The 14,213-nt window shown below is 30.1% G+C and overlaps 2 protein-coding genes across 2 annotated transcripts, besides 10 other annotated features; both read left to right on the forward strand.

Moving 5' to 3' along the window:
• Positions 1-559: part of a mobile genetic element that runs on past the window's edge.
• A 601-nt stretch (positions 560-1,160) lies between these two features.
• Positions 1,161-1,198: a mobile genetic element.
• Positions 1,161-1,198: a terminal%2Cinverted (terminal inverted repeat of Banshee-A3 transposon ID:TVAGG3_0137570).
• Positions 1,199-2,398: 1,200 nt separating this feature from the next.
• On the forward strand, positions 2,399-2,737 carry TVAGG3_0137580 (uncharacterized protein; the record flags this gene model as incomplete). The annotated part of the gene is made up of 1 exon (XM_051224177.1): positions 2,399-2,737. The coding sequence occupies one exon, from the start codon at positions 2,399-2,401 to the stop codon at positions 2,735-2,737; it is 339 nt and encodes a 112-aa protein (XP_051109163.1).
• Positions 2,738-5,981: 3,244 nt separating this feature from the next.
• Positions 5,982-6,877: a mobile genetic element.
• Positions 6,844-6,877: a terminal%2Cinverted (terminal inverted repeat of MuDR-4N1_TV transposon ID:TVAGG3_0137590).
• A 684-nt stretch (positions 6,878-7,561) lies between these two features.
• Positions 7,562-7,598: a mobile genetic element.
• Positions 7,562-7,598: a terminal%2Cinverted (terminal inverted repeat of Banshee-A3 transposon ID:TVAGG3_0137600).
• Positions 7,599-8,279: 681 nt separating this feature from the next.
• Positions 8,280-9,338: a mobile genetic element.
• Positions 9,339-9,939: 601 nt separating this feature from the next.
• Positions 9,940-9,977: a mobile genetic element.
• Positions 9,940-9,977: a terminal%2Cinverted (terminal inverted repeat of Banshee-A3 transposon ID:TVAGG3_0137620).
• Positions 9,978-11,177: 1,200 nt separating this feature from the next.
• On the forward strand, positions 11,178-11,516 carry TVAGG3_0137630 (uncharacterized protein; the record flags this gene model as incomplete). The annotated part of the gene is made up of 1 exon (XM_051224178.1): positions 11,178-11,516. The coding sequence occupies one exon, from the start codon at positions 11,178-11,180 to the stop codon at positions 11,514-11,516; it is 339 nt and encodes a 112-aa protein (XP_051109164.1).
• Positions 11,517-14,213: the final 2,697 nt, after the last annotated feature.

Below are 14,213 nucleotides of genomic sequence, written 5' to 3' on the forward strand. Positions count from 1 at the left end.
TCGTGCCATATCAAAGAATTTGATATGGCACTGCGATATTCATTACCTTCACGGTAATGTTTCTTTTCCATTCTTTGCCATATTGAATGATATGACACGTAAAGTTCTCAAAACTAAATTATTGAAAAACAAGTCTTCCAACTCAACAGCGAATATTTTAAGAAAACTTTTAGAGGAGTTTATCCCTTACTGCATCTGGACCGATAACGGCGGTGAAAACCGCGGTGAATTCGGCCAGGTTATGCAGGAAAACGGAATAGTTTGGAAGCACACCTTGCCGTATATGCCAAGACAGAACGGCAAGGTGGAGCGCCTGTGGCCAAGCTTAGAAAAGTTTTTGCCAGACGAGTTGGATGATATTCAACAAATCAAGGACTCAGTTCAGCAGTTCATTGAAAAATACAACAATACACCACATTTATCTCTCGATATTAATCCAAAAACGAATAGTAATTACACTCCTAACGAATTATTCGAAGTTTCAAAATTTTGGTACGAGCCAGAAATGCAAAAATGGGAGTTATATATCAAAGAGGAATGGGTTTTAGCAAAATTTGAATAATTACATCATTTTAAATGACTTCTAAACAATTTTATTTATGATCAAATTTTATATATCTTTTTGGATCAAATCCATTTTAATAGAATTTATATACTATTCATCTATTAGTAAACACTACCGTATATTATTTTTAAGCTATCTTATTTTTTGAAATTTTATTCAAATCTTTGGTCGCAAGAAGAATTGCATGATAAATAAAAACATTTAATCAAAGTCAATTTTATTTTTCATATTCAAATGGACTGAGTGTTAACATTTAACATTTTTTGCTAATTGTCGTCAAAAATTAGGCGTAAAGCAAAAATTGATATTTCATATGGTTTTATGATAGATAAGCATTATATTCCCACTCATTATATTCGTAAATTTTGAGGTTTATCCTTCGCTTTTAAGATCATTGAATTTGATTTTTATATAAAATAGTTATATATTAGAAAATAATATGAGTTTATGTGATATTATTTTTCAGAAGATTTTGTGTTCTTCTTCAAAATTTTATTTTTTATTAAAAAGAATCTTTACGAAATATACATTTACTTTAATTAATATTTAAAAACGTGCTCTATCAAAAGTTCCAAAAATTCAATATTATAGCTTTTCTGAGGTGTCACTTTTGATGAATTTCTGTTTTCAACACTAGACAAAAACAATTATATTAGATGCACATGATTAACATCTCTTGGTCTGATGATGTTTTTCAATTAAAAGATTATTATATACAGTTGAATTTACAAAATTCTTAATTCATAATTGCATGGCACAAGAGAGGTATGATCTGCTTATATGTTAATGATAGATATACCATATTATTTCCATTACTATAAATAACTTAAAGAAATATATCTTCTAAGTGTATTTTTTGTTCAATTTTGTTTGAAAAAAAAATTAAAACGCATTTCTTATCTTGTTTAGCTTTGATAAGTTGGATTAAATAATATTACTAAATACAAATCATGATAACAATTATATATCCATGCTAAATGCCTGAAGATCTGGTGAAAATATTGAGATATGCCTCACTTCCATCATTTCGTCTTACCACATAAAAATATGTGATTTTTAAAACAAGTTAGCTGATATGCTTTTAACAAAACCGAATCAAAAGTATTCAAAAAAATCTGAAATTGTAAAATATCTTAATCAAAAATAAAGGGTTGATCTTCATTTTCGGGATTTCAAAAAAATTTGGAATTTCACCTCCCAAACACACAGATTGTCCAGTTCATTGGCATAGAGAATATCCGATTTCCAGTGTTTTACTCTGAATCTTATTAGTTAAATACCGAATTTCGAACATAAATTCATCAAAATCGAATAAAGAGACTACCAAAAACGACACAAATATAATCAAGTCACAATCATTTAACAGGAACTCCTTAAATGAAGATTTTTACAATTTTAATCTCTATATTTTAGAAAAAAATATGCTCAGTCACAAACACAATTACTATGTTATGGAACAAGGCATTGACACTCGAATCTCTGGCCAATTCGAGGAACATCCAAAATTTCAATAATCTTATCCCACAGAATCCATAGCCCAAAAACTTTAATTTGCATAGTACATTTGAAGACGAATAATATTAGTCCAATTTTTTTTAACTTTGAAATTTTCAAAGATACAAAATTTATTACATTTAGAATTAATGCATTAATATATGCATTTGTTCCGTACCGAAAATGAACTTTACAAAAAGTGACATGAAAAGTCTTAATTACATTAAAGCCAAATGTAAACTTCATTGAGAAAAAGCAGTTTTGTCTCGTATTCAACGTAAAATCTTCAAAAGAAGACTAAACAAAAAGTGCTACACTGATAACAAAGATGAATTTCACATGGAACGCGATGATTCAATAACTGCAGAGTTGCGACATACAATTGCGGAAAATGTATGGACAACCACATGTAATGGTGGAGAACCATCGTATCTTTCAGAGGTCGAATTACTTGATTTTTATGGTGAAATCAATCAAAGAGCAAAAGGTCTTGCATGTGAAAAGGTAATCGAAGCTTATCAGATTGCCTACGAATTACTGGAGTATAGATACAGCAGAGCTTTATATCTAGCTGGCCTTGTTCATCCAGACGAATTTCCAACAAGAGGAAAAAGAATTGTTTACTTCGCTAGAAGTATATCTCCCCTCAAGATCATGGTTAAACAGAGTTTGCTCTGATCTCAACATTGAGATCAAAAGCTCAAAAGAAAATGAGGAAAAACGAGCAAAGTACTGTAACACAGCAACAGTTGCTAACTTCTTACATTAATTTCAGTATACGGCAGGAATTGATCCATGGAATAAGTGGAGTATTTATGAAACATCTCTGCTTCATCAAAGCGTTACAAAGTTATCTGCACTGAAAGCAACCCTCCTTTAACCAAAGAAGAGCATGAATTTGTGCTTGTTACTAGTATCTTCCCATATAATTCTGAAGGATACCGGATGAAACCATTTATTATTGTTCCAGGAATATAAAATTGTTCACAGGAACTCCGCTCCGTGAGAGCATTCCTTACAGGACAATCTTATGGATGGATGACAAAGAAGATATGGGATATCTTTAATTTAACTTTTATTATCGAAATCCAGAGATATCGCTCAAGTCTTGATGCTATCACAGCAGCTCAGCATAATATCGTATTCGGTGATAATCATATCAGCCGAGTAAGTTATTTTACTTGCAAACTTTTGAGTCTCTTCAGAATTGAACTCTTGACATTTCCAGCTTACTGCACAGTAGTTCTCCAGTTATTTGATGTAGGATGTGCAGCATCTTTGAGATCAAAGAATAACAGGTTAAAATATGTTCCGCTTTACACATATGAGCAAGATAATTTATCAAATACCCCAAAACCAAGGTTAAAAATTGTAAGAATTTTAATTGATGCTTGTGATTAAGTCAATGCATCAGTATGGTATTCATCCGTGGAACCCAGATAAAGCCTTATCCAACGAATTAACAAACAAAACATCAAACGCAATACCAAATCCCACATATATATTTAATTCTTCTTGCAAAAAATTAACATCTGACGCCGAATTACTTAAAATTGCGCAATTTGAAGCAATCAAATTCAAACATTAAATCAAGCACTGATAGTTATTGTAACAAATATTTCGAATTATTTAGATTATTATCCTCCAAATACAAAAATTCTCAGCAAAGGGATGAAATTGAGTCAATTTAATGGAGCAAAACGAAGTGAGGTGAAATTCACCACTTTGACACCTCGTATTTTTCAGATATATCGATTAATATTGAGTTTTATTGGGATGGAAAACATACTGAAAAACCTGCAATATCAACACCTTTTTATATAATATTGAATAAATAAAAATTTGTTTTTATTTTCCAAAAAGATATATGATACATTTTTTTATACAGGTTAAAAACTGTCTAGCTTTTGCTTTTAGTGCTCGACCAGAGGCATACATTGAAAATACAATCCTCTCCATGGTTTTTGTGTAGGATCTGATCTTCTCAAAACGATGATATTGACTATTATTATATGAATTGAATGTATTTATGAATATTTCGAAATTTTAATATAAATAATTTATTAAAAATAAAAATTGAACGTAAGTACAAAAAATATAATTTGAAAGCAAATTAAAAATTAACGATACGATAATTTGGAACTTTTACCTTTTGCCAATAAATATAAAAATAAAATTTTGGGAATTGGAACTTAAGAGTAGAGAGACCTTTGTTGATATGTATGAGGCTATGTATTTATGTGTAGATCTGAGTAAGCTTGGTTATCATATAGCGGTTTCTGATGAAATTGAGAACCTCGGAGACCCAAGACCTTTGTTGATATGTATGAGGCTATGTATTTGTGCGTAGTCATTAAACCCATTCTTGCAAATTAGAATATTATTTTATTTGTTATATTGAGCTTTCTTCCTGATAATTTGCATATCTTCAAAATCATTAAAGTAAGTAAAATCAGTTGTTTTTTCGGTGATTAATCTTAATTCTTCGCATTATATTTCTTTTTTTTGAAAAATCTTACTGTTTGGGGAAATTCTCTTTGCGAAATCTGTTGGCCTGAGGATTATCTGGTTGAATAAAAATATGTTCAATTCCCCTTTCGCATAATAATTAATGAAATTGTGTTTTATTTTCGAGAGTGTGCAAAACGTTCCCACTTCTTGAGAGGTACGTTTTGCAAATTTTTTTCTTTCATACATAGAAGATTTTTGGAAGATGATTGATCTCTACATGATATTATATCATATTTCTACATTGAGTCCTTAACAATATTAAATTGCAGGGTTTTCAAATCAAAAAACTAACTTTCGCTCTTTCAGGTCAAATCAGCAAGGCTCTTCTATATAGGTGTTGGATATATTATCAAACTGAAATGAAACTTTCCAGAGATGTCCATAAAATTATTTTGCAAAACATCCCTCTCAAAAAGTGGGAACGTTTTTGCAATTTTTCTTTATTTTTTGTACCATTATCGGTCCATAGAGCGAAATGGGGACCAGGTATTGTGCTTAATGCACGTTTGAGTACATTTGTTGTATACTCTGCAGTTTTCTGAGAAAAAGATTATGAGTGATCTCGTTTTTTCTTAAAGTCATTTTTTTCTTATCAAAAAAAATTAAAATTACGTAAAACTATGACAAAATTACGTAATTCACAATTTTAATGCTGAAAAATAGGAATATAAGCTTATAATACTACAGGTAGATTGAGCATCGATGCGCGCTAATGCCAACATGATTAATTTGAGTCGGTTTTATATATTATTGGAAATTAATCACAAATTGTCCATGAATATAAGTTATATTCTTCGATATTATGAGTTAATGAAGGCTACAATATTTGTAATCATGATTGGCTAGTTAAAATCTATTAGAATAAAAGAAATTGTAATTTAATAATATTGAATTGACATTTTAAATAATTTGAGGTCTAATCCATTATGAGTATGGTTATTACAGGTCACTTATTATTATTCTTTGATATACAAAGAGTTAAAACGATTTGGTAATGAGATATTGTAGAAAATAAAAATAACTGTAATCTATTGAAACTGATAAAAAAAATTAAATCCATTTATTTTTTATTCATATGTTATTATTGATGAGAATTAGATTCATTTAAAATTGAATACATATTTTTGAGAGAGTCAAAAATTTCAGGATCGATTTCATCTTCGCATTCATCCAAATATATTCTAAGCTCGGAATTTTCAAATGCATTCAAAATATTGGCAAAGTTTTCTTTACAAGAAGAGTTAAATAAAATTTCTTGTAAACAATTAATAATAAATTTTGGGTTAAATTCAACAAAATCCGAAAGAATTTCAAACACCTTTTCAAATTTGTCATTAAATATCGAAAGGGATATTGAATCTTTTATGATAATAGCGATGAGGATATTTATCAAAATTTCCTTATTTTTGAAGAGTGCGGGATAAATTTGTCAAGTGTCACTTTTCAATAACCTTAAATTACGCTGTTCTAATTTTTTAAAAAATAACCTTAAATTATATTTGAAGAAATTATGTCTATGATATATGTTTTATTCTAGAATCTTGGAGTTTTCATGCACTACACAAGAGCTCCAAGGTTCCAAGAGTGAATGCTCAATAGCAATTATAGAGATGTACCTTTTCAAAATGACTTTTACTGATTAAATTTAATCAATAGAAGACATTTTGAAAAGGTACCTCTACAATTAGATATACAAGAGATTCAAAGCTTCATTTCAGATAGATTTGAAACTTTGAAACTCTTGGTAGATTTTGAGTGAATGCTGACAATCATCTTTGAGAAGGTTTTCTTAAAGAAAACCTTCTCAAAGAGGTTTCTCAGGAGCCCTGAGGCTCCCTTTCGTAATGATTGGGAGCCTTGGGGCTCCTGAGACGAAGAATGGCTTCGCCGAATCTTTGATCAGCAGAGGCCAAATGAAAAGGCCTCTACTGATGGATTCTCAGGAGCCCTGAGGCTCCCTTTCGTAATGATTGGGAGCCTTGGGGCTCCTGAGACGAAGAATGGCTTCGCCGAATCTTTGATCAGCAGAGGCCAAATGAAAAGGCCTCTGCTGATGGATTCTCAGGAGCCCTGAGGCTCCCTTTCGTAATGATTGGGAGCCTTGGGGCTCCTGAGACGAAGAATGGCTTCGCCGAATCTTTGATCAGCAGAGGCCAAATGAAAAGGCCTCTGCTGATGGATTCTCAGGAGCCCTGAGGCTCCCTTTCGTAATGATTGGGAGCCTTGGGGCTCCTGCAGCAGAGTATCGCTCCGCTCCATTAATTTTTTTTAAAAAAAAGTGCCGTGTGGCAAATTTGTCCTGTTCCCTCTCCTAACACATAACTCCACAACTACCCAAGTACTATATTGCCACTCCTTCCCGCATTGCATTTGAGAAACATTAAAAGTGGCGACAAGTGCACTTGCCATGGCATATTGTTGCGCGTATATACTACTTCTAATGAAAGAAGCAGTATATACGCGCAATTCGAGTGAGATTGCAGCAGAAAGTCGAGAAGAGAGCCCTTTCTTAAGGTTAGGACTCCCTTCTCGACTTTATTATACAATGAAATATAAATCATAGTATATTTTTGTCACTTTTCACATCGTATTACCCCGATAGAAACAAAACAAAACGACTTTCTTGATATATCAATAAATGGCACGGATAATTTATTGGATGCATTGGAAAAATATTTTAATACATATCCTATTGAGCAAAATCGATTTCAAAAAGATGAAATATTAGAATGGCCCAAGTATTTAATCATACAATTAAACTTTCGTAAGACGAAATGGTGGAAGTGAAGTGATGTTGAAACCTTGATATTTCCTCGAAATTTCTACAAAACATATATTAGACATAAAGCATATATCTTATTTTATTAAGAATGTTGAATAATAATATTATTAAATATTAAGCTTTAAAAAAGCTAATTAAATTCAAAAATGAATATATATTATTATTGGATAAATATTAATCAGAACAAATGATTTTTTTTTAATGCTATGTAATAAACAGAAATTCATCAAAAGTGACAGCTCTCAATTTTTGACATTTGTAAATTCTAAATTGAATGAGAAAAATGAAATAACACTAAGCATAATACAATATTCTAGATTTAATTATAATTAGGAAAAAGTTAGTTTTGAGAGTACTTTTCATAGGCATATAGAATGAAATCTTCTGAAAAATAATATCACATAAACTCATATTATTTTCTAATATATAACTATTTTATATAAAAATCAAATTCAATGATCTTAAAAGCGAAGGATAAACCTCAAAATTTACGAATATAATGAGTGGGAATATAATGCTTATCTATCATAAAACCATATGAAATATCAATTTTTGCTTTACGCCTAATTTTTGACGACAATTAGCAAAAAATGTTAAATGTTAACACTCAGTCCATTTGAATATGAAAAATAAAATTGACTTTGATTAAATGTTTTTATTTATCATGCAATTCTTCTTGCGACCAAAGATTTGAATAAAAGTTCAAAAAATAAGATAGCTTAAAAATAATATACGGTAGTGTTTACTAATAGATGAATAGTATATAAATTCTATTAAAATGGATTTGATCCAAAAAATATATAAAATTTGATCATAAATAAAATCGTTTTAAATTACTTCTTCATTTAAATTATAACAATTATTTTTGATTTTTATTTATCATCCACATTCAAATTTGAATCTTATCACAAAAGAAGGACCACTTTTATGACTACTGCCAAATCTATAAACAGAGAATGGCTATTTGAAGCTAAAAGAAGAATAGAAGAAGGTGAATATTACAAAAGTGTGGGAAAGGAAGTTGAATTGGAAAATGGTAAAATTAAATTGAATGTTGCCGAAAATACAATAAGAAGAGCATTTCAACTTCAAGAAATCGAATTACCAAAAGTTAGTCGCGGCAGAAAACCAAATCCACCAACATTTGAACAAAAACAATTAATTAATTCTTGTGTTTCACAATATAAAGGAGGAATTTCAAAAACTTATTTATTGATTAAAAGGTTTCAAAATATTGTTCAAAATCCCGATTGTGAGAAAGAAAAAGAAGAAATTGCAAAAGAATTTGAAAATATAGAAGATTTGACAAAAGATCAAATTTTTGACAATTTACAAAAAATAAAGCCTCATCAAGTGGAAAAATTTATGATGGAATCAGGTTTATCTTCAAAAAGAGATTACAAACCAGCAGATCCACCTACCAAATATCGTGCCATATCAAAGAATTTGATATGGCACTGCGATATTCATTACCTTCACGGTAATGTTTCTTTTCCATTCTTTGCCATATTGAATGATATGACACGTAAAGTTCTCAAAACTAAATTATTGAAAAACAAGTCTTCCAACTCAACAGCGAATATTTTAAGAAAACTTTTAGAGGAGTTTATCCCTTACTGCATCTGGACCGATAACGGCGGTGAAAACCGCGGTGAATTCGGCCAGGTTATGCAGGAAAACGGAATAGTTTGGAAGCACACCTTGCCGTATATGCCAAGACAGAACGGCAAGGTGGAGCGCCTGTGGCCAAGCTTAGAAAAGTTTTTGCCAGACGAGTTGGATGATATTCAACAAATCAAGGACTCAGTTCAGCAGTTCATTGAAAAATACAACAATACACCACATTTATCTCTCGATATTAATCCAAAAACGAATAGTAATTACACTCCTAACGAATTATTCGAAGTTTCAAAATTTTGGTACGAGCCAGAAATGCAAAAATGGGAGTTATATATCAAAGAGGAATGGGTTTTAGCAAAATTTGAATAATTACATCATTTTAAATGACTTCTAAACAATTTTATTTATGATCAAATTTTATATATCTTTTTGGATCAAATCCATTTTAATAGAATTTATATACTATTCATCTATTAGTAAACACTACCGTATATTATTTTTAAGCTATCTTATTTTTTGAAATTTTATTCAAATCTTTGGTCGCAAGAAGAATTGCATGATAAATAAAAACATTTAATCAAAGTCAATTTTATTTTTCATATTCAAATGGACTGAGTGTTAACATTTAACATTTTTTGCTAATTGTCGTCAAAAATTAGGCGTAAAGCAAAAATTGATATTTCATATGGTTTTATGATAGATAAGCATTATATTCCCACTCATTATATTCGTAAATTTTGAGGTTTATCCTTCGCTTTTAAGATCATTGAATTTGATTTTTATATAAAATAGTTATATATTAGAAAATAATATGAGTTTATGTGATATTATTTTTCAGAAGATTTTGTGTTCTTCTTCAAAATTTTATTTTTTATTAAAAAGAATCTTTACGAAATATACATTTACTTTAATTAATATTTAAAAACGTGCTCTATCAAAAGTTCCAAAAATTCAATATTATAGCTTTTCTGAGGTGTCACTTTTGATGAATTTCTGTTTTCAACACTAGACAAAAACAATTATATTAGATGCACATGATTAACATCTCTTGGTCTGATGATGTTTTTCAATTAAAAGATTATTATATACAGTTGAATTTACAAAATTCTTAATTCATAATTGCATGGCACAAGAGAGGTATGATCTGCTTATATGTTAATGATAGATATACCATATTATTTCCATTACTATAAATAACTTAAAGAAATATATCTTCTAAGTGTATTTTTTGTTCAATTTTGTTTGAAAAAAAAATTAAAACGCATTTCTTATCTTGTTTAGCTTTGATAAGTTGGATTAAATAATATTACTAAATACAAATCATGATAACAATTATATATCCATGCTAAATGCCTGAAGATCTGGTGAAAATATTGAGATATGCCTCACTTCCATCATTTCGTCTTACCACATAAAAATATGTGATTTTTAAAACAAGTTAGCTGATATGCTTTTAACAAAACCGAATCAAAAGTATTCAAAAAAATCTGAAATTGTAAAATATCTTAATCAAAAATAAAGGGTTGATCTTCATTTTCGGGATTTCAAAAAAATTTGGAATTTCACCTCCCAAACACACAGATTGTCCAGTTCATTGGCATAGAGAATATCCGATTTCCAGTGTTTTACTCTGAATCTTATTAGTTAAATACCGAATTTCGAACATAAATTCATCAAAATCGAATAAAGAGACTACCAAAAACGACACAAATATAATCAAGTCACAATCATTTAACAGGAACTCCTTAAATGAAGATTTTTACAATTTTAATCTCTATATTTTAGAAAAAAATATGCTCAGTCACAAACACAATTACTATGTTATGGAACAAGGCATTGACACTCGAATCTCTGGCCAATTCGAGGAACATCCAAAATTTCAATAATCTTATCCCACAGAATCCATAGCCCAAAAACTTTAATTTGCATAGTACATTTGAAGACGAATAATATTAGTCCAATTTTTTTTAACTTTGAAATTTTCAAAGATACAAAATTTATTACATTTAGAATTAATGCATTAATATATGCATTTGTTCCGTACCGAAAATGAACTTTACAAAAAGTGACATGAAAAGTCTTAATTACATTAAAGCCAAATGTAAACTTCATTGAGAAAAAGCAGTTTTGTCTCGTATTCAACGTAAAATCTTCAAAAGAAGACTAAACAAAAAGTGCTACACTGATAACAAAGATGAATTTCACATGGAACGCGATGATTCAATAACTGCAGAGTTGCGACATACAATTGCGGAAAATGTATGGACAACCACATGTAATGGTGGAGAACCATCGTATCTTTCAGAGGTCGAATTACTTGATTTTTATGGTGAAATCAATCAAAGAGCAAAAGGTCTTGCATGTGAAAAGGTAATCGAAGCTTATCAGATTGCCTACGAATTACTGGAGTATAGATACAGCAGAGCTTTATATCTAGCTGGCCTTGTTCATCCAGACGAATTTCCAACAAGAGGAAAAAGAATTGTTTACTTCGCTAGAAGTATATCTCCCCTCAAGATCATGGTTAAACAGAGTTTGCTCTGATCTCAACATTGAGATCAAAAGCTCAAAAGAAAATGAGGAAAAACGAGCAAAGTACTGTAACACAGCAACAGTTGCTAACTTCTTACATTAATTTCAGTATACGGCAGGAATTGATCCATGGAATAAGTGGAGTATTTATGAAACATCTCTGCTTCATCAAAGCGTTACAAAGTTATCTGCACTGAAAGCAACCCTCCTTTAACCAAAGAAGAGCATGAATTTGTGCTTGTTACTAGTATCTTCCCATATAATTCTGAAGGATACCGGATGAAACCATTTATTATTGTTCCAGGAATATAAAATTGTTCACAGGAACTCCGCTCCGTGAGAGCATTCCTTACAGGACAATCTTATGGATGGATGACAAAGAAGATATGGGATATCTTTAATTTAACTTTTATTATCGAAATCCAGAGATATCGCTCAAGTCTTGATGCTATCACAGCAGCTCAGCATAATATCGTATTCGGTGATAATCATATCAGCCGAGTAAGTTATTTTACTTGCAAACTTTTGAGTCTCTTCAGAATTGAACTCTTGACATTTCCAGCTTACTGCACAGTAGTTCTCCAGTTATTTGATGTAGGATGTGCAGCATCTTTGAGATCAAAGAATAACAGGTTAAAATATGTTCCGCTTTACACATATGAGCAAGATAATTTATCAAATACCCCAAAACCAAGGTTAAAAATTGTAAGAATTTTAATTGATGCTTGTGATTAAGTCAATGCATCAGTATGGTATTCATCCGTGGAACCCAGATAAAGCCTTATCCAACGAATTAACAAACAAAACATCAAACGCAATACCAAATCCCACATATATATTTAATTCTTCTTGCAAAAAATTAACATCTGACGCCGAATTACTTAAAATTGCGCAATTTGAAGCAATCAAATTCAAACATTAAATCAAGCACTGATAGTTATTGTAACAAATATTTCGAATTATTTAGATTATTATCCTCCAAATACAAAAATTCTCAGCAAAGGGATGAAATTGAGTCAATTTAATGGAGCAAAACGAAGTGAGGTGAAATTCACCACTTTGACACCTCGTATTTTTCAGATATATCGATTAATATTGAGTTTTATTGGGATGGAAAACATACTGAAAAACCTGCAATATCAACACCTTTTTATATAATATTGAATAAATAAAAATTTGTTTTTATTTTCCAAAAAGATATATGATACATTTTTATTATACAGGTTAAAAACTGTCTAGCTTTTGCTTTTAGTGCTCGACCAGAGGCATACATTGAAAATACAATCCTCTCCATGGTTTTTGTGTAGGATCTGATCTTCTCAAAACGATGATATTGACTATTATTATATGAATTGAATGTATTTATGAATATTTCGAAATTTTAATATAAATAATTTATTAAAAATAAAAATTGAACGTAAGTACAAAAAATATAATTTGAAAGCAAATTAAAAATTAACGATACGATAATTTGGAACTTTTACCTTTTGCCAATAAATATAAAAATAAAATTTTGGGAATTGGAACTTAAGAGTAGAGAGACCTTTGTTGATATGTATGAGGCTATGTATTTATGTGTAGATCTGAGTAAGCTTGGTTATCATATAGCGGTTTCTGATGAAATTGAGAACCTCGGAGACCCAAGACCTTTGTTGATATGTATGAGGCTATGTATTTGTGCGTAGTCATTAAACCCATTCTTGCAAATTAGAATATTATTTTATTTGTTATATTGAGCTTTCTTCCTGATAATTTGCATATCTTCAAAATCATTAAAGTAAGTAAAATCAGTTGTTTTTTCGGTGATTAATCTTAATTCTTCGCATTATATTTCTTTTTTTTGAAAAATCTTACTGTTTGGGGAAATTCTCTTTGCGAAATCTGTTGGCCTGAGGATTATCTGGTTGAATAAAAATATGTTCAATTCCCCTTTCGCATAATAATTAATGAAATTGTGTTTTATTTTCGAGAGTGTGCAAAACGTTCCCACTTCTTGAGAGGTACGTTTTGCAAATTTTTTTCTTTCATACATAGAAGATTTTTGGAAGATGATTGATCTCTACATGATATTATATCATATTTCTACATTGAGTCCTTAACAATATTAAATTGCAGGGTTTTCAAATCAAAAAACTAACTTTCGCTCTTTCAGGTCAAATCAGCAAGGCTCTTCTATATAGGTGTTGGATATATTATCAAACTGAAATGAAACTTTCCAGAGATGTCCATAAAATTATTTTGCAAAACATCCCTCTCAAAAAGTGGGAACGTTTTTGCAATTTTTCTTTATTTTTTGTACCATTATCGGTCCATAGAGCGAAATGGGGACCAGGTATTGTGCTTAATGCACGTTTGAGTACATTTGTTGTATACTCTGCAGTTTTCTGAGAAAAAGATTATGAGTGATCTCGTTTTTTCTTAAAGTCATTTTTTTCTTATCAAAAAAAATTAAAATTACGTAAAACTATGACAAAATTACGTAATTCACAATTTTAATGCTGAAAAATAGGAATATAAGCTTATAATACTACAGGTAGATTGAGCATCGATGCGCGCTAATGCCAACATGATTAATTTGAGTCGGTTTTATATATTATTGGAAATTAATCACAAATTGTCCATGAATATAAGTTATATTCTTCGATATTATGAGTTAATGAAGGCTACAATATTTGTAATCATGATTGGCTAGTTAAAATCTATTAGAAT

The sequence above is a fragment of the Trichomonas vaginalis genome, chromosome IV (genome assembly GCF_026262505.1).
Source record: "Trichomonas vaginalis G3 chromosome IV, whole genome shotgun sequence".
Lineage (NCBI taxonomy): Eukaryota > Parabasalia > Trichomonadida > Trichomonadidae > Trichomonas > Trichomonas vaginalis.